The sequence below is a fragment of the Vanellus vanellus genome (genome assembly GCF_965231255.1).
Source record: "Vanellus vanellus genome assembly, chromosome: 7".
In the NCBI taxonomy this organism is placed as follows: domain Eukaryota; kingdom Metazoa; phylum Chordata; class Aves; order Charadriiformes; family Charadriidae; genus Vanellus; species Vanellus vanellus.
Window position 1 is genome coordinate 12,318,697 of NC_138912.1, and position 21,073 is coordinate 12,339,769.

Consider the following 21,073-nt stretch of genomic DNA (forward strand, 5'->3'; position numbering starts at 1 on the left):
GACCCCCAAGGGCCTGGTTTTCTGGGCCACTTTACACATTCAAAGCACAACTGCTGATGGTGCCCCTTGCAGCTGTGCATCATCAGCACTTCTGCAGCTCAGATCCCAGGTTCATACCTTGGAAAACAAAATAATTTAAAAAATGAGGAATAGACTGTTTGGTGTTCTAATATGACAAGCCAGGCTGAAAGGGACTTGCTGAATGCACACAGGGCTGCTGACTGGGCCCAAGAGCGAAGCTAATTCTCCAACGAGCTATTCACTGCTCCATTTGTCTGCCTTCTAACTTCTGTGACAAGTGAGCAGAGGTCCTACAGAAACCACCTCCTTCCCTTCCCAGCCCACAGTTAACCACATTAGAAGGGGCTCATGCACACAGATTGGACGGAAAGACTGATGTATATTCATTTTGGGAGGTATGCTAGCCATTTCAGCAGAGAAACCCTAGCCCACCTCCCTTGGACACACAGCAGCCAACATCTTCTATAATGATTTATAATTTTATAACTATAACTATAATCAGGTAGATTCTCACAGGTCAGGAAAAAGTATATTCTTTGCCTTCACCAAGGCAAGATTCCTCTCTATGATCCATGATGCAAGGGAGTTTGAGCTTCTTGTAGACAAATTCTTGACTTTACTTTTTTTTTTTTTTTAAATACATTGACAAAACCATGTTTTTCAGGACCTGGTGAGGAGAAATGTCAGGCAGCTTCACCATGGCACTTCCAAGCTCCCCCATGAACAGAGAAGAACACGGCACATAATAAGGACAGAAAAATACAGACATTTCCTCACACTAATGTCAGGTGTGCGCTGTCCCCCAGGTCTCTCCCAAGTGCTACCTGGGAAGGACACCCTCCCTACATGATCATCATAAACAGATCATTCAAAGCAAAATGAATTATTTAAGTAGAATGAGACACAGACTTCATCCATCCCTTTCCAACACCTTAATATCTCTGTTAATGAAATTTTCTCTGTTGAATATTCAGTCGTATCACAGAGCAGGGTAAGGCCTGATGCTGCTGAAAGCTCTATGCGGTCCCTACCCTGCTGACTTGCAGCAAGCTCCATGAGTCTCACTGCATGGTCAGGGACTCAGTCTCTTCCAAGGCCACTCCAAAACCAGTATCAGAGTTGCTGGTACTTGCACAGCAGATAGATAGCAGTGATTCACAGAAAGAGAATAAAGGCACAGGAGGCAATTTTCAAATCTACCTAGAAAACTTGGGTTCCTAAGTCTTATCTTCTTTCAAACAGCCACAAGCTCCAAAACACCAATTCTGCTTCCTGAAAACAGGATTAGAAAAGCATGTGCATTACCCCATCGTACAGATGGGGGGAACCGTATGATGTACAGATGGTAGGACCCATGTAGGTCATCTGACGTGCCCAGATCTTGCAGCCTTTCGGCAGCAAACTCAGGAAACGATCCAAGGGCACAGCATGCCAGCCCTTTGCCCTATACCACCCTTCTTCCCTCACAAAACATTACCCTTTCGAGGAAGATGGTCATATCCAGAAATAGCCTTAGTAATGTCATCCGCAGAGAAACAGTCTGTTTGGGGAAGATGTACTTCTCTGCAACATGCATCTTCTGACCTAAAGAAACTGCCTTCAGATGCACTGGGGAAAATGAGGCTTTTTGAGTAAATGCCACCTGACTGAAACGCACTTTGTTTGAAAAGAAACTGATGGCATTTGTATGGCTGTGGGCCAGGCCAGACTTTCTTCACTTCTATTTAGACTTGTTATTTATCTCTCATGTTACAACTATATTGCTGCAATACTGTGCCGGGAGATGAAGGGAGGGGAAATACACTTGAAAATACATTAACATCACTGTCAACTACACACTGTATTAGGGAAACTGAGGCATAAAGACTTACACAGGCTGTAACAATATCAGGAAAAGAACCCAGATGTCCTATGTCTGGAGTTATATTCTGTCAAACAGAGAGATACTCATCTAGCATCTGGGAGATCCATGAAAAAGGAAGGTTGAGAAAAACAGAAGAGATCCGATTTCTTCTGTTCTTACATTTCTGGCTCACAAGCAGCAGCAGCAACTAACATGAAGGCAGCGAGGTGGATACCTCCCACTGCTCCCAGATGGCCAAGCTACTTGTGAAACAGTTCATGAACTGCTGCAGTTTGTACCCTAACTGTTAAAGGCAAACCAGAACCAGTTCCATGTTACCTTACAATATCTATACACTGCTTTACAGCTGCCCAAGCAACTGCGCAATGATGACTGAAGTAATAGCCTCAATGGCAATCCCAATGTCATCTGTCCCTTCCCATTACTTCTCCCTTCTTGATGGTGTAACAGATGGAAGGAGATAAACGAGAAGTGTTCAGAAAATAATTGACTTATTTATGCAAAGGAAGTTTAATCAAAACTGAGGCAAAAGAATTGCTCTCAGTCCACATGCCTGCTTGTCAGAGAGCAAGCAGCAAAGTATAAACAAGTAATTAAGATAATGTTGGAAATCATCTAGGCTACTTCAAACTGAATTCATAAAGCAACAGAACTGAAGTGAAATCACTTTCATATCAGAGAATGGAAGTACAGGACGGAGCACAGAAGTGAGAGATGGGAATATATCCAGCAGGATGGAAAAAGCAGGCCTGTTCCCTCTGAGCTGATCAACAAGGCAGTGTCTCATAGAGTAGAGATCCAGGCAAAGGGCAGCCAAGTGCACAGCCCCAGAGACCCACAGCCTCTGATCAAGAGAGCCCAAAATAGTCAACAAAAACAAACCCTATCTTTGTTGGTTCAAAAGGAGTAGGGAGTAGAAGCGAACACTCTCAAGAGGAGAACAAACAGAAGCCAGTCTTTGAATTTGGGAAGAAGTTTGTCAGGAGGGATCAGGAGATGACCAACGGCAGAAACTCCAAGAAGGAAGACAATTAACTCAGAAGCATGACTGTTTGGGTCAGAGAAATGGAATTGAAAGGTCAAGGAGGAGTAAGAAAGGAAAAAGTCAGTCTTACCTACAAACAAGGGAGTAGATGGCAACAACACTACAGGTGACAACCAATTCACTGTCAAGCAAAGGATCAGGTCAGGTTAAACACCAGCATGAAGGATAAATCCTTGCATGCGTTGTGGTTGAGGCATTACACAGAGAAGATTGAAAAAAGGTACAAACGTGGCAGGAGGGGAAAAAAGCCCCCCAAAACCTGACAAACAAGGCATACTACTTAAACCAGTGAATTGACTGTACACTGAATAGAATAGGAAGAGAAAGCGAGGGAATTCCAAGAACAGATGACCATGTTTGGCCCCAGTGTCCTCCACACCATCCCAGGGCACCAAATCTAAGAGCTGCAGCTAACAACCTTTATGTTTCAAAATACCCTAAAAACCAAAATCTCAAGTTTCTTGTCACTGTTCCAGCACTGCTATCAGTGATGCAAATCAGCCCACAGCAGTTGCAGCACGGCCGTACCCAGGTAGAGTGCTGCAACATGAACAGCATAATCCCTGACTAACTCCCACTGCTGCGAAACAGCATGGTCTTGTAGACGCTTCCCCCAAATCTGGAAGGACAAAGGGACCATGAGCCTTCAACCACAGAGAGTGACAATTCACAGCAGACAGATGCTGTAGCAGTGAATTATAGCTAAGTTGGAGATAACAGCAACAACTGAGCCTGCTTTTAGTTTACACAAAGGCCTATTCGTGCAACTCAGACAGAGAATACAAATTAAATTTTATACCTACTGAGGTATCAAAGTATAAATTCAGCCCAGAATCATGGCTTTCTGCATAGACTCCCTGCCACAAAGGTCTTCCTTCTATGTGTGGCTATATTACTAATACAAAAAGGAAAGCACAAATTGCAGCTCTGCAGGATCTTCCCAGTTGGAAGGCTATAAAATAAAGAGGGTGACAAAGGGGAACACAGTGGGTTCCCCCATGGAAACTGCTACATCAGCCCTAACACTTTTGGAGGTCTCATTCCTCATTAGGGAGCAGTGTTTATGCTTCTCATGTCATTTGCTGGGATCACTCTCACTTTCTGTATTTTGCATTGTAACCTGCCAGTTGTAGTACTGCAAAGCCAACCATCACTGAAAAGACACGGCATACAAAACCTCACCTACACAGGGTATTTTTTTTCTCCCCAAATCATTGGCAGGGTCTCAGCTTCTGCTGTAGATCAGCAGAGACAAGGAAAGGCACAACTTAGTGCCTGCAGGTTCAGAAACTCCAGCATCACTACAACTTGCTTGCCTACGCTTGCAGACCACATTGGGGCAAATTACATCAAATGGGCACACAGGATGTGCTGAGGCTGAACCGAACTACTTGAGTACAGCCCAACCTGCCAACCTGCTCTGATCAACTGTTCTCCAGTACAAACCTATAAAAGATAGAGGGATTTTAACAAGGGGAGATTCCGCCTCTCATGCACGGATCAGCAATCCATTTTCCCAGTCTAACACTCAAACTGCCACTATGCTTTCTCAAAAAGAGGCCATGCTTACACCTAACTATAGTCAACACTGATGGTCAGTCCCCTTCAACATCTCCAACAGCTCAACCTTGTCCAGTTTTCCTTTCTTGAAAAATTAACTAGCACATTCATATATACCCTCCAGTGGAGGGCAAGATCACATCTCCATCTAGAGACAAAATTTCTAGACAAAATTTCAACAGCAGGAAGACTCCAGATAGCAATCACACTGTTTGTACATTATCAAAACATGGCATAAATCAAATCATGGCACAGCAAATCTCATCCATTCTGTGTTTTAAACATGTGAATTTGTACTATACAAAGCAAAGCCAAGTCCTGAGCCATGAACACAGCTCCCTGGCACTACAAGGCTTGAGACAGAAAGCAGTCTCTATCCCCAACATACTACACAAGGGCCAGATTCTAAACCACCTACACACAGGGAGTCAAAACTCAACTCCCACTAGCTGTGGAGTAAGGTGTGATCCAGTGCAATTGCAAGTGGCTAAACAAAAACAAACAAACAAACAAACAAAAAAAAGGCCCCAAACAAAGTATCATTCAGAAACAAGTAATAACTGATAGATGCTAGGAAGCAGCAAAACTGTCAACAAAAAACCTCAGAGACCAGCTCTCTGGCATGTGAAGAAGGAGTAAGGGCTTTGTGCAGAGAAGTAGAACAACACGGGCTGACACAGCGATCTGTTCTTTCAGGAATTTCTTACACAACATAGGCAAACCACTCAGACCCCCGTGCCTCCTCTCCCCCAATAACATCAGAATTACAGCACTGTCCTAACTCCAGAGGCTGCAGGAAGGACTGAAAATTGCCAGGTACTCAAGTCATCAGGGCAAGGAGGGGGCGGTGAGGGATGGGGGGGCAGTGAACCTCCTCTGACAGAAAGAGGTATTTAAATCTGTGCTTAAGCAAATGGTTACCAACCCCCCTACTTCTTCCAGTTGTACAGCACTACTGTTCTGGTAAATCAGGCTTTCTTGTGCACCAGACAGCCAAGGCTGACTTGCAGCTACACATGCCACATCCTGTTAGCTTCTGCGCCCATGTTTGTGATCCTGTGGCACATGAAGTCATCACCTGAGGTACCTAATGCACACCTACCTGCCTCACTCCCCCCAGTCCTTGCTCAGGGACACTGTGAGCAAATTAAGCTTAAAGCCAAGAATACCTGAGGGTTTCTATAATACAGCCCCCAACCCTCAAAAAACAGCTTTAAAGGTTACAAGAGTGGAGGCCCACAGAGAAGATTCAGCACAAAACCAAGAGATGGAATTCAGAAGTGTGGAAAAAAAGTTTCAAATACGGAGAGCGCAACAACAGAGAAAATGAGGAGGTACATCACTAGAATAACCAGAAGGGCAAAGAAACCCAGGCATCCAGATTTTCAAGACACCATGTCCAAAATTCCTTACCATACCCATTACAGCTGCTGATTCCAAGCTCTGCAGGCAACCTGCGACCGGTCTGTAGATGTCTGAAAGGCCCTTGGGAAGCAGCCTCAGACACAAGGGAGGACAACGGGAAGAGAGGAAAATGAAAGGAAAAAGAAACTGGACAGAGATCAAACCCTCCCCCATGGAACTGAGTAATAGATTCTTTGAGTGCTCTTAACAACACAGGCCTCCCGGGAGAGCTGAGGGCTCCTAGCACTGCTGGGAGGGTGCTTGGCATCTCCCCAGCATCAGACCAAAAAATAACAGGCTTTTCTACATGCCTGAGAGTCAAAAAAAAACCAAACCACAAATGACAATCTAATATTGTAACGTAATTTCAGATTCCTTTATAAATCTTAACTTCATTAAACTGATTGTATTACGGGGAAAAAAATCATTTAGCATCCCTGCTGTTTATTTTATTTCCTGCTGACACAACAATTTAAATTGATTAAAAAGTCTTCTCAATTATTTTCAAAAATGTATAAATATAAAACCAGTCTAATGCTAACTAACTATAACGAACCTTTCAAATAACCTTTTCAAATAACTATTCAGAACTGCATATATAAGGGCTGTAAGAGCAGTTTCCAGTGACATCGAATGCAAGCTAATGTATCCACAGAACTGTACTTCTAGCATGGACTACTTCACTTCTCTAGCAAGTTTTCAGAACTCAGCTTCTGTCCCAGAAACGTTGTCAGAAGGAACAAGCATTAAATAAGTGATAATGTATGTTACAATAAATCTCTGCTAATTTTTCATCCCAGACCAAAACCCAGAAGATACTTTTGTCGAGAGCAAATTAAAAAAAGAGGGAAAATTAAATTCTAATTTAATGCAGGTTGACTAATTGATTTGCTCAGCTTTTTGCTTTCAGATATGTATTGAACGGGATCTTTTTTTTTAAAAAAAAAGTTTCCCTAATTTATTATGAACTCCAGGCCACGATGACTGTGATTCTCCACATATTTTTGCACGTGGGTAATTTTCAGTACCTAAATATCCCTGGCTAAAGAAAGACTGCATATTTTTAAATATATTCAGGTTTTAACTCACAGCATGCAACACTAGGTCTTTAAAATACCCATGCAAAACACTATACATAAATATAGATAATGTCCTGAGGATTGCAGAGGGAAACCCCTCTACAGCAATCTGCATGCTGCTGGTTGCACAACTGAGACAAACAAAACAAGAGAGAACCTGAGCCAAAATATCCTTCTTTAAAAATGCATCATGTTAATTAGAAATAATGGAGTAACGTTCTCCCTCTTATCTGCACACCCCTGCTTTATGTTTTCTACCCCTGTTTGGGGTAGAAAAAATATTTTGCTGGGGCTGGGAGACCCTCATAGCTCCATAATAAGATTTGCTCCACCATTGCCATCCAGGACTGGGCTGCCTGTCCCTCAGAACTTTCTGGGTGTTTGTGCTGTAACAGCACAGAGCCTGTTGGGAAGAAATAGCTGTCATGTCTGGGCTGCAAATGCTGAAGGGAAATACTTGGATTTAAACTACAAATTAAAGACCATCTAGGCTCACATAATCATGGATTATTTAGTTCAATAAAGACCAGCAACAATGCACAACTGTCAATTTCTGTAAGTGTATAAATAAAGAAAAAAAAAAAAAAAAAGGAAACTGTGCTTTGCCAAGGTTGCTTGACAGACATTTTTACAGGAGGCTTTTAAATGACAAGATCTGCCCAAGATCTAAATGCATCATTTCTCTACGCTAACTAAATACTTTTGAGACAAAGGCAATCTAAGAAAATCTCTTGTTCACACATGAAATATAAGTTTTGCCCCTCATCAAGGGCTTGATATTTAATTTGAAGTCCATTCAAATTCCACTAGACAGATCTTACTGAATTGTCCCTTTGATTTTAACAGAAAGGGATGATACTGAGCCTTCCTTAAACAAGGCTGATGCTATGCTCAGCATCACACAAAACACACAATGAATTTGGAGGCATCCTGAACTTCACAGTTGTCACTTCCCAGCACTGCAGCCATCTGGAAGGCCTGCCATCTCCTACAGCAAGTGCAAGCTGCTACGACTTGTGCTAAAAGAAACTCCAGTTTCCAACTGTGTAAGGTGTGAGCTTCCCACAAGACCTGCTCTGGTCTTTGCCTAGAGCAGACCTGATGCTGGTCACTCCCTGAAGCCGAAACAAGCAAGGCAGGCATCACACTGGGTAACACTCTCACCCTTAAGGTTCAGTTTGGCCCCAGTGTTCCTTGCATAATGAAGGTTTTAAATAATACTAGAAAGTATCTTTTCTGTTTCTCTGTTCCCTTTCCCTCCACATCAATACATTCAGCCTGTCATGCTAAGTGGCCCAGTGGGCTGATCTCAACACAGAAAGGTGCCCATGAGAGCCGTGCCTGGGGCTCTGTGTCAGCAGGGCATGCTGAGCATCCCTCTCTAGCCTACAGGCTGCTGGATTCAGTGCTAAGGAGCTCCTGAGGGGGATGTGCTTCCAGCCCTCCTCTGGAGAAGGGCAGGTTGCCATGACAAAGGCCTTTGAGAGAAAGAGGTGTGGGATGGAAAAATAGCATGTGAGAAACCTAGAGGGGAAAAACACAGATCTCAATGCAGCATTTGCCACCATTTCCCAACACAAAGTGACTGGGACTTGGGACTTTGGTTCATGGGAAACAGTAAAGGGCTACAACTGCGCTGAAATCAGGAGAGGCTGGATGAAGGAAGGAAGCAAATATAAACACACAGCATACAAAGAGCTCAGGATATGCTGATCCTGATGAAGAAAACTTGCCCACAACAAGGTGTCCTGATAACACTTCAAACAACCTTTATTATCAAATGCTGCCAAAGCAGAATCACTGCAAGCAAAGGCACCTTTCCCCTAGGCCTTTACAGGTCCTTCCCAAAGGCCTTAAGAAAGCTTTAATCACCTGAGCAACCTGCCACCATTTTATGCATTGCACAGGCCTTGCTGCAGTAAAAGCAAACTTGCAACTGCCTTTTCAAAATTACACTTTATGCTTCTAAAGTTTCTCTATCCCAGAAGGTCTCAACAAGGTCTGAACAACTCTACAGAAGGGAGCAAAAGAAAACAAAAACAGGAATGAGGGGAGAGGCAGATCCTACCACAGCACCAAGTGGTAGGTTTAATCCTGTTGTCTCTTCTAAATTTAAGAAACTAAGAAATATGGCATTGTATAATAAGAGAAGTATCAAAAATGTGGATTTCTACAATTACCAAGCAATCAGAAAGCTAGGAAATCCCACTGCCCTGAAAGGCAAAGTGAAAGATGGCTTTGTTTTCCTGAAGTGAATTTTTAACACGTTGCATGTAGCAGCCAGTCATCTCCCTCTCTCCCATTTGTTGTAGGGGATCCATTTCAAAACATAATTTCCTTGCTTCAAATCATGCCTGTCACTACAATCCCAAAGCACTCAGGCTGCACGCAGACTATCCCTTAAAAGTGGTGATTTATGGGTTGGAAAGACATCAGCTGTATATAATGGGAATAGCTATTGCCTACCTCCTCCCTGAACCCTAGGAACAGATCTCCCTATTCCCCTTCCCTCTGCAGCATCTAAGCCTTGGCACAGAGTCAGCTGGCAGTGCCACTTCAGATACAGCTCCCCTGTGTCCCCTCTGCTCTCAGCACTATGGATCCAGAAGGGATGCTGTACTTGTGTGTCCCAGCTCCAAATCCCACTGTGCTCAGACTCTTCCCATTTTCCCTGCAGGGTAACTTTCTCATCTCTGCCTCCAGCTTTTCTCTTCAGCTTCATCCTCCCGGCCAACCCTGCATCCCACACTTCTCTGCCCGCATCGTACCTGTTGGCAATACTTGCATTGCTGCCACTGCCGCTGTGTTTCCTTGCCCGGCTCAGCCTCCGTGTGGGCTTTGGGTCTTGTAGTCCAGGACTTGGAACTGAGGGGAAGGTCGAGGCATAGCCATGTTCGCACTCTGCATGAGAATCAACAGGCAGGACATAAAATAAAGGGTCATTAAAAAAAAAAAAAAAAAAAGAAAGAAGAAAAAAAAGACAGAAGAAAAAAAAAAAGAAGAAAAAAAAAGTCAACAGGCAGGCCTCACCACTAACCCGTCAGCCTAGCTGGGGAGGTCCTTAACCACAACAGCTCAGGGAAATGAGTGATGATGTATTCAGAGGGAAGTGGACTGGGAGGTGGAGAAAAGAGGAAGGGGAGTGTAAAGGTTCTGCCAACCTTGGAGGAAGGACAACACCACTCAAACACCTGAAAACATCAAAAGAAAAGGTGACAGCCCAGAGAGCACCTCCTCTCTCCTCCTGTCCAAGCTATCTGAACCAGGCAAAACAGGCGTATTTCATTGTGCCATCGAGGTCTCTGCAAAGCCAGAGCCACCCACCACCATCCTGCCCAGTGGGAAACTTTCACACCAATCCCCACTTTTCCTTCCAGAAAATCACCTCAATCTCCCTCTTTCTGCAAAAACCTTCCACCTCAGCCACCACCACCTCCAGCAAGACCTGTCAGCCCTGTCCCTCACCAAACCCCTCACTGTTGGGTGATTCACCACCAGCCCACCAGCAAACCCTCGCTCAGATCCCCTTCACCAGGGCCGCTGTTGCCCCTCCATGAGGATCTCTGACCCCAACCCCGCTCCCCCCAGGGGGGTGCTGTTATCCCAGCACCCCTCCTACCCCCATTACCTCTCTCCCTTCGCTCCAGATACTCGGCCGCCTCCAGCAGCCGCTGGATGTTGATCATCTGGACCTGCTCCATGGCCCCCAGGCCGGCAGCCGAGGGACTCCGCAGCCCCAGGCCCCCCTCCGCCCCCACGCTCCCAGCTCCCCCGCTGGAAACGGGGGCGGCTGCGGGGGGGAGGAGCAAGAGATCGCCGTCTCTCCCCAGCCCCCGGGCCTCCTCACACCCACAGCCCTCTCGTCCCGGGAGGGGGCGGCTCTCCCGGGAGGGCGAGGGGTGGCCGCACGGAGGTGGCAAAGGGAACACGCGAGGAAATGCCAGAGGAAGGCCGGGCACCGGGATCCTCCCCCCCGGGGGAGGCAGCGAGGCGACAGCTATTCCTGACCCAGACCTGTCCCAGAGCGCTGCCCCCACCCGCAAACCCCCACCCCGGCCCGGCCCGGCCCGCAGGTCCCGGCCCGGATTTACCCCCACTTCGGGCCCTGCCAGGATCCAACCCCCTCAGCCCCCGCACTGGGCTCGCCCCCAGCGCGGACCGGCCCCTCAGCCCCGCGGCGGGAACGAGACCGGCCCCTCAAGCCGCCTCGCCTCGCCCCGCCCCGCTCCGCGCGCCCGCCGCCCCCGCCGCCTCGCACCACTTTGTTTACCTCTGCCCGGCGCTCACGGGAGGGGAGGGGCGAGGCGCCGCGCGCCGCCGCGGGGCTGGCTGGGAAATGTAGTTCCCCGGCTGCCGCCGAGCACTGTGGGACGGTGGCTGTCTTGGCGGGACCCCGGCCAGATGACCCCACGCGTGGGGGCCCAAAGGCCCCCGGGGCAATGGCTGTGTGCCCTCGTGCCTGAGGTGGTGGCCCTGTGCCCACCCAGGCCCTGAGGTGATGGCAGCCAGGCCCCGAGGTGATGGCCCTGTGCCCACCCAGGCCATGAGGTGATGGTGGTTTGCCCTGTCCTTCCTCCCTTGCTGCTGCTGCAGCCTGCAGACCAGAGGTCCACGCTCCACCAACACGCTAGGGGAAAGATGGACGTCACCTAGGAGGCAGGAGGGACCTGCAGCCACTTCATCCCTCTCCTTGCAAACACCAGGGCTTTCCACACATGGAAGTGCCAGAACTGTGGCAAGAATAGAGCAGGGAGAGGCTACAAAAGAAAAAGCTGCAGCCACATGGTGGGAGCTTTCCACACCTCACCTGTGGAGATGTAACTAAAGACAAGGTGCCAGGCTCTGGGAAGTCACACCTAGAGTGACTGATACAATGTTTCTGATGGGAAACAGAGGTGCAAGACCCATTTTTTAATGTGAACACGGCCCTTTGAGATCACAGACAAAAGATGTCACAGACAACAATCTCGCTATATGTGAAGCAGCACATAAACAAGTAACAACAGTGACCATCTCAACATCTTAATAAATACTGTTGCACCTTTATGGTGCAGTCTGATTACTCTTCTCAGCATCTTAACAATATATTTACATCCTGTTTTTCATACAGGCACTTCTGTGACTTTGAATTTTAGCAACGTCAACGTTTGCTGGAATGGAGCCTAAAAACCTGTTAACATTTAATTGTATGATATCTGTCTCTAAAATGCTTGATCTAATCTCAAAAAGGGCACAATCAGAGAATATTCAAAATCAGAATCAGACCATTCAGAGTAAAAACCTGAATCTCAGACAGATACTGACTTAGAAACCCCCCAAAGATTGATCTGTAGTTCTAAACTGGGGTTATGTTTCGTGGGTCTGAACCTTTAGGCTGTGACTGGTTACATTTGCAAGCATTCCTCCATCAGAATGGGAGCTGGAAAAGTACCTTGGAAAAAAAAAAAAACAACAAAACCAGAAAAGCTGAGATTCTCACTGGCTTGTGTCTGGTAGCAAAAGCTTTGAGCAGAGCACAAAGTATCAGGAGACTCGTGATGAAGTTGCAAGCGTTGGCAGCACTCAACTTGAGAAGACCTGAACATAAGTGGATTCAGGGTAGCTAACTTTTCTTTAAACGCATTTCGCTGATTCACCATTTCTGAGGTTTCCACAGGAAACTGCAGGCTTGCAGCTGATGGAGGTAAAAATAATATCACTATTCAGTTCTTACACAGCCCTTTTCATCTCTGAATCTCAAAGGGCTGATTTGTTTTGTTTCTCTTAAGATGGGATAGTTGAAAACTAAAGGAAGTTGGGACACCTTCAGGGACATACCTTCTTCACTCTGCACTGCGGAAAAGCAAGCCCCAGCCCTCGCTCGGGCAGGACAGCCTCCACTCACGTACCTACACCGAGCCAGACCACAGCGCTTGTAAAGATTGGCTTTTGTCTGGGGCAGAACTCAGGGAAGGAAGTATTCTCTCTCTCCCCACCTCTTTTTTCTACACTGGTAACTGCCGATAGAGCAGATAGATTGCTAAAAGCACATGGAAAGTTTCAAATTTGAGCAGTCTCAAAGTACTTGGATTACTCACAAGGGGAAAAGGACACAGGTGCACACAGCCCTCTGCAACAGCAGGGTTAATGCTCGAGCGTTTCTGGGCTGTAACTGTGCTTCCTCTTAACCTGCTTTCAATGCCAGGGAGCCATTTGCCTCTCAGGATTAGCAATACTAAGCATTAAAAAAACCCAACACAACCCTTCCAAAAAAACCACGATGAAGCCCCAAAATCACTGCAAGCCAAGTTCTTGTCAGCATCCACTGCCACTAGCTTTTCTGATGGCACATTTCAAGATACGTGGGGCCACTCTAGGGATTAAATAGGGAAAGCCACGTCTGGAAAATGAAGGGGTAGTTTAGGAGCACATCAAGTGTCAGCCTCCCGAAGCTAAAGTTCAAGATACAAAATGAGAAAGTATGAAGGAGAGGGACACTGATACACACAGGGAATTAAATCAGCACTGGAATGAAGTAACAGCAGGATCAGTTCTGCGTGAAATGCTGTAGGATCAGCTCTTCCATTTACACATCAGCTCAGCTTCCAAGTCTTTGTTTCTGAACTAAACAATGCACAATTAGAAAAAAAAAAATCTGTGTGAAACAATGACAAATTTGAGAGTGAGCTGTGGGACATCTTCCCAAAGAAGGAGCCCTGAAGAGGCAAGGCAAGCCAACCGCAGAGCCACAGTAAAATCCTGCAGTTGCCATCCCAAGTGCTCGTGTGGGCAGGTCAGCCTGCAAAGCGCTAGAGTTGTAAGTGACAGAAACAAAAGTGGGTGGAAAGTGAATGGCACGAAGAGACCCGATGCTATTCAACGGCTGACCAAAAACCCCCCAAAGTCACATTTAAAATGTGGTTGAGCAATCCACAGGCAACGCTGGGGAGGGGCTAAGGGAAGAGTATTTTAGGGGAGAATGAGATCATTTAATTTAGTGGCTCCGAATGATCTGTAAGTACAGTTTTCTGATTATAAGTGCTTGCTGCTTGGCATCCCTTCTGGCAGCTGTGATTCACTTTCATTGTGTGTTCTGCTGCTTCGCCCTTTAGAAAAGGGCTTTTTACATTTTATTAAATGGCACTTCGGCAGCCCTCCATTTCCAGCCTTAATAATGGATTTGTTAATCTCCCTGATAGCCTTTCCCTCCTCCTTAGCAACAATTTAAATATCCAAGAAGAAATCTGCAGTGCAGAAATCAATTAATATTTACATCTGAAATGCTGCTGTACTATTTTAATCAAGTAGAACAGATGTGGTCTGTTTTTTACCAACACCACTTGCATTAAACTAGCTTCCTCCATCAGGGAAATCTTCTAAGAGCTTTCCAGAAAGTAATGTTTGAAGCTTCTCAAACCTGCAATGACTTCAAGTCTTTTCTTTCCACTCTGTAGGAAGGGACATTGAGGTGTAAGCAGCATAATAGCTCACATGAAGACACACCCTCAGCAAGAGGTGGAACAGGAACACAGCTCACCAATCAAGATGCCCAACCCTCTGCTTTGAACACAAGGCTTAGAAACAACACAATGCTTTGCAACGTGGGAATTATTTTCAATAAGGGCAATCGCTTTGGCTAAACTGCCTAGTTTTCCATCCCTTCTTTGGCTTTTTCTAAAATCTTCCTATCCCCAACTCTTTGCAACCTCTGGGAGGAACAGTTGCAAGAGCTTCCTTTGCCCACCTTCACACAAACCCAGCAAATTCTTAATATTGCTTTCAAAGCCTTGAAACCCAACACTCCCCCAACCAAGGCATGACCAGAGATCCCGGGTAGGAACCATTCTCTGCTACTCTCAAAGCAGTGAAAAGATTCTCCAAATTTCTGGGGACAGCAGATCCACAAAGCTCCTGTTTTTCTAGCCAGGGGATCAACTTCTCTGGCATACCTGAATATCCCACCTACAAGCACACACTGTAACAACCAGGTCTCCATTCTTGTACTCCTGACTGTAACAGCTTAGCATCGGAGGACTTGCAGCAGTGGGCTGGAGAACATCCCAAGTTCCACCTACTCAACACCCTTCCCATGCTTGCAATACCTTAGGAAGGGACCTACACTGCCTACAGGACATGGCCTCATTTCTCATCTGGGAGCCTCATTCTTTCTCAAGGCATCAGATAATCCCTTTTAGCACTCCCACTGGTGCCTGGAACCCATCCACTGGTAAGGACAGATGTTTCTCAGAGCCAAACCACCTGGATATCCAAGAGTTCGAACAGGAATAAAGCGCATGCTGTATACCTCGCTCTGATTCAAAGATCAAGCTCTGCCAATCAATAAGGCAAAAGCCACAGGTGCACCGGCTCTTCGGGCTACTCGCTCCTCTCCTCTGGGAGATGTGTTGCTCTGTTTTCAGACCTGCGCTGTGCCCCAGTTTATTCTGAGTTGGTGACTTCTTCTGTGACTTTGGTCAAGTCACTTGACTGACCCAGCTGCAAAATTAAGTAAGAGGACCTCCCATGAGAAAAAAAATACATCATATACAGGATGGGGTCCTTCAGCTAAATAAGAAGGCAGCAGGATTCTCCAGCCAACATCAGAAGGTGCTTCTCTGCCAGCTCTCAGGATGCTCTGCTGACAAAGGATGTGATCGGTTCTCAGCAGCGCTTCTGGCACAGTCCCACAGTTTTACCTCTGCCATATCATTTCTCCTGCTGTGGCTTCCTTCTGGATTTTATGCAGAGGTCCAAACAGCGTGAGTCAAACTAACCCAACCTGGAAGTGGCTAACAAATGAATCACTGTGGCCAGGTCATGAACCAGGTCATGGCCAGGAGGAATGAAAGGGGTTTATTGTGAGCTGGGTGAAAAATATATAAATAAAGGAGCCCTGTACTGCTGCATAGATCACATCACCGTAAGATCCAAGACCATCTATACTGACCTTGAGCCACGTGTTCAGCTCTCATTGATTCAATGGGAGCTCTGCGCACAGACTGAAGGCAGTCTTGTCTCCTTCTGCCCTCCGCTAATTATAGGTTTCTGATACATCTTTACTTTGGCTTGTCAAAAAAAGACCCAAAAGAGCGCATAAACAATGGAAGGAGCCACCTGATGAAGATACTGTTGACTCACCTTCAAAGCTCAGTTTTCCTCTCCTTCAGAGAGGATTATTCAGGAGCAAAGGGACAAATCTGAGGTCACCCATATGTTATTCCTGGTCAGAAGGCCAACAAACATAGCCAGCACTTGAAGAAGATCTAGCTATCTTCTGTGAGGGGCCAAAGTCCCATGCATGCGCAACTCCACTAGACTTGTGAACAAGGACACTGCTGTTACAGTGGTTTGCTCGCCTTCATGCTTTTAGAAGAGGATATGGCAACATACATCTGTATCTGTAGAGAGATCAGGATATATTACATACCCTGTCTATTACAGATAAGTCATCATATCCGAAGAATTCATCATGTGTTTATGCAACTCCTACTGACAAAGCGTGAGTGCACACACGCAAAGGGGATGCTTGGCACATACTAAACCTCAGCTGCGTTCACTCCAGGTCCCTCCAACATCTTCCAAACTCCAGCATTTCAGATGCTACAGATTTCCAGCCACACTTATTCATGAAGTGGCATTTGCAGAGGTTACAGATACAAAACAGAGCTGCCCTCAGCACAACTTTCATTTCTGAAAACAGCCACTGTAATATTTTTCATGTGATGTTTCTATTCCTTAGATACCAAGCTCAAATTTCTAGAAACAGGTCATATGGAAACCTGTACATGTCAGTTAGCAAGGTGTGTTGGGATTGGGTTTTGTGGTATCGCCATGAGAATTGCAGCAAGCAGGCAGGCAGCACTGTTACTCACTTCCAGAGGCTCAACTGGAAAAATAATTCAGCTTTATTTCAGTAGCTAAAATACTCCAGTTTACCCAAGCAGTCTGATAACAGGACTCCAGCTTCCCTAATCACTGTACTGTAATACAGATAATTTTTATTCCTTTTTTAAAAAATAACGGTGAATGAACACTAAAAGGGTGGTTTCACTGCTGGGCAGAGGTGCTCAAAGGGCACTGCTCAAGCGTAGTCTCCCAGTGCCATAGCCCTGATGGTACATCCTACTCTGCTCTGTGACTCTCAGCCCTGTGGTTCTGTGTCCACACCATCCAGCCAACCCATGGCCCTTCTGCTATTATTCATGACCAAGACAATGGTATGTGGGACCTATACATGTAAAAAAATCATACCCTTATTTCTTCCTGGCACCCAAACAGGTAGGAAACTCCTGCCTTAACTGAAAGTCCTGCCTTGACACAGAAGGCTCCACCACCCAACTCGCACCGTGGACCGGCAGGCAGAGGTGGGGAACTGGCTGAAAAGGGCCTCATAGCTGCTCTTCTACCACCAGAATATGTGATATCTGGGATATCCAAGAGTTTGGACCCATACGATACAGGGTCGCCTCCACCTCTCAGGGGACTCGTCCTTTAGATAGCATCCACTCCTTCCTGGGACAGTGTTTTAAAAAGGTGAATAACCTGGTATGGCCACCAAGGGCTTGGAAGAACAAACACTGATGCTGAGCATGGTTTATCAGAAGCTGCATAAAACCACTGGGAAAACCACTTGAGCTCCCCTAGCCATAACAGCCCTTCCTTAAATTCCTGACTTTGGCTCCTGAAGCCCTTCAGCTTCCACACAGCTGTGATGCTGATGCCAGCCAGCACCCTGGCGCTTCACCCAGCCCTGTCCCAGTCCACCGCCCTGGCCAGCAGTAGACAAACATCGACCTGTCACCTCTGTTTTTTTAAGACTGCGTTTCCTTGGGGCAGGGTGCTGCCATTCCCCTACGTGTACAGCACCTAGCACAACAGGGCTGTGACTCAGCCGCCGTCCTCATGGGAGTAACACCAAAATAGCTCGTTACAGCCCTGCGTAACACCGCGGTCAAATGACCTGGGCATCCTGCAGGAAGCAGGCGAGCACCGAGTCTACCTGCGACCACGTTTGGCTGAACTTTTTTTTTTGTGCTGGTCTCCTCTGTTATTGCTAATCTCCAGGTCATAGACTGTAACGAGGAGTGTCCAGCCATTACCAACGTCCCCGCCAGGCTGCCAACATGGGGCGCACTGAGCAATCGCTCCTGCGCTGGCAGACGAAAGGGCACAGCATCCTCTTGGTGCAATAACCTCAGCGACGCATGCAAATCTCTTCCCAGTAAGACTGTGTATATACGTTACGATATAACCCTCCTGCTTCCACAGCTATTCCTTAGTTTAGACAGGGCCCGGAACACTCAGAGACTGCTTTCCAATCCCAGCAGCATTTTTCTTTGTTTGGGAGCAACACGTAAAAGCCACCTGGTTTACGACGGTCACGTTCTGAACAGCACGTTAAATAGTTGAGCCTTGGGTTAAATGGTACTTTTCAACCTAAAATGTCCCGATTGCAAATTAAAATGTTGAAAGGCTTTGCAGAATTGCTTAATAAAAGTGAGGATTTTCGGTACTATGACCATGATGATGGTTAGTGAAAGCTTCAGTGGAAACAAGTGCTCAGGAAGGGAGCTGTTTGGATGCAAACACCTCTTTTCAAAATTTAGCCATAAAAAAATCCTGTATCCTGCTGTCCTGCTCATTTTCCAGTTCCTTCCAAATGAGGAACTGCATAAAATGATGCATTTTTAAATGAAGCGTATAAAAGATGAGATACTATCCACCTCAATGGCAAAAAAAATTCTTTCCCCCCTGAAAAAAAAAACATGATTTTGACAGTTCCCATTCAAGACAAGAGCACTTTTAGAGCAAAAAAAACAACACCCCCAAACCAGCAGTATCGCACTTGATTTCCAAAGCGGCGGTGCTGCTGCTGCTTTCACACGCAAACCCGATTTTTGCTGGTAACTCCTGTCATTTTCCTGCTCGCAGCCGCCGGCCGTGGTGCAGCTTAGCTCCTCAGACGCATGACTTTGGCGATTCATTACAAAACAACAATTAGCACGTGAGGGGAAAAAGAAAAAAAACACCAAAGCAAAACACCCCAATATTAATTCAACTTTTGAAAACGCAAAAAACCAGCCTGCATTTGTTCTGGGCGAGCAGAGGACAAGGGTTTTCAGCCCATCATCACCACCACGGCTTTAGCAGTTTCCCCGCAGCAGGATCCCTTCTCCGCTGCGTGCGCACAGAACAAGGGCACCCTATATCGTCACCTATAGCTGCTATAGGGGGGGAGCGGGAGAGGGTGGCGGGGGGATGGAGAAGCGCGGTGGGGGACCCGCCGATGCCTTTGTAAAGTCGAACGACAGACAAAACGCAGCACACGCTCCGTGAAGAGAAGGGAAAAAGGGGGAAAAAAAAGAAAACTGGGGAGGAGAGAAGCAACATAAAGAGAAAAAACCCGAAATAAAATAAAAAAATAAAGCGAAATTGTCCCGCTTTGACGAAAATAAAGACTAAAAGAAAGAAGAAGAGGGGGAAACCCGAGGGAAACAAGGGCGGAGCGCCGCGGGGGAGCGGAGCCCAGGGCTCCCGGCGACGTTGGCCCGTGGCACCCCCGGGGACAGCGGCACCGGCGCCCCCGGGCTCGGCCCCGCTCCCCGCTCGGCAACGCGTGACGTCACACCGGGGACCCCGCCGCCGCCCATTGGCGGAGCGCGACGCGCGGCCCCGCCCCCGGGGAGGCCGCCGCCAATGAGCGCGGCGGGCTGCCTCCATGTGCGAACCATGTGGCCGCGGAGGGCGGGGCGCTGGCGGCCGCGGGTGTCCGCTCCGCGCGTGGGGGCTCCGCGGGCGCGCACCGCCGCGGGGGGCACGGCGGCCCCTTTGTTCCCAACACAGTTCGTTCCCGACCGTGCCGCCGGCCCTCGCAGCCCGCGCCCCGCTCGGGAGACCGCTCGGCAGCGGAAAAGGCGCGGGCTACACGCACCCTCCGCGCTCGCGGAGCGGGAGGCCGGCGGCGCGGCCGGCCGCCTCCCCGCACCGGGCGCTTGCCCTGCCCTGCTCTGCTCTGCCCTGCCCTGCCCTCCCCGCCGGCTACCTGGCGAGCGCTGCCGCTTGCCTACGTGACTCTGCCCATGCCCCGGCGGGGGGAGCGGGGACGTGTCACCGCCTCCTCCCCCGCCGCTCCGGCTCCGCGCGGGGCCCGCCGCCATCCCCCCCCCCCCCGCCCCCGGCCCCTCTCCGCGCGCCCCTCTCCGCTCCCCGAGGCAGAGATGCGCACCCCCTCCCCGCACCGTCCCGCTCCGCTTTCCATCCCAAACTTTCCCCCCCGGGTCACGGAGCGGGGAAGGGGGGGGGGGGGAGAATCCCACGCGTGTCTCCGCCGCGAAGGAGAAGGGGGGGGGGGGGGGCAGGCCGGCCCGGGCGTCCTTTGTCACTGTGTCCCCCGGCTCCTGCAGCCAGCCAAAAGTTTGGGTGGTTATTTTTCTCCCCCGCCCGCCCCTCCCCTCCCCTCCGTCCTCCCCCTTCACCCCTCTCTCGTCGGTCACGCACACGCGTGGCCGCGGGCCACGAGCCCACACTTACTTTTATTCTCTTTCTCGATCCGCTCCAGGTAGCTGGCGGCCTCCAGCAGCACCTGCACGTTGTAGAGGAAGGTGTCCATACCCGCGCTGGTATTACAGATATCCCCCAGGGGACACCGGGTACCCCCGGCTCCCCCAGCGTCCCGCGGTTCCCTCCGCGGCCGGCCGCGCTTCCCCATGCCCCCCCCCCCCCCCCCCCGCACGCCTCCCTCTGCGCCGCTGCGGAGCGCGGCCGTCCGTCTGTCCGTCTGCCGGCAAGACCGGCGGCCGCCGCGGTCCTAGCGCCGCCGCCCGCCCCGTCGCTCTGTCACCCCACGGGGCCGCCGCCGCCGTCCCGCCTCCCCCCTCCCCCCCCCCGCGCCCCGAAGGGGGCGCGGGGGGGGGGAGGGGGGAGGCGGGACGGCGGCGGCGGCCCCGTCCGCGCCTGCGGAGTGCGAGCGTTTAATATCAAGCAGTGCCCCCCCCCCCCCAAAAAAGCCTTCTCCGGGTTCATACTCCAAAAGCAATTAGTAAATGCTTTTTTTTTTTTTTTTGATTTTTTTTCTCCGAGCAAATCAGAGCAAGCAGGGGACCTTCCCCCCCAACGCGTGTC

The 21,073-nt window shown here is 48.5% G+C and overlaps 1 protein-coding gene across 2 annotated transcripts in view; it reads right to left on the bottom strand.

Annotated features, from left to right (window-relative positions):
- The window catches only part of MXI1 (MAX interactor 1, dimerization protein), a gene marked incomplete at its 5' end in the record, with an annotated part of 58,174 nt that extends 37,514 nt beyond the window's left edge, over nucleotides 1-20,660 (bottom strand). The window contains 2 exons of one of the 2 annotated variants that reach the window (XM_082486385.1): nucleotides 9,742-9,874; nucleotides 20,483-20,660. In XM_082486385.1, the coding sequence (XP_082342511.1) occupies nucleotides 9,742-9,874; nucleotides 20,483-20,660 (311 nt within the window). Of the gene's footprint in view, nucleotides 1-9,741; nucleotides 9,875-10,601; nucleotides 10,992-20,482 lie in introns of those variants that run through there. The other variant, XM_082486386.1, reaches the window with a different exon arrangement.
- Between the last annotated feature and the right edge of the window lie 413 nt (nucleotides 20,661-21,073).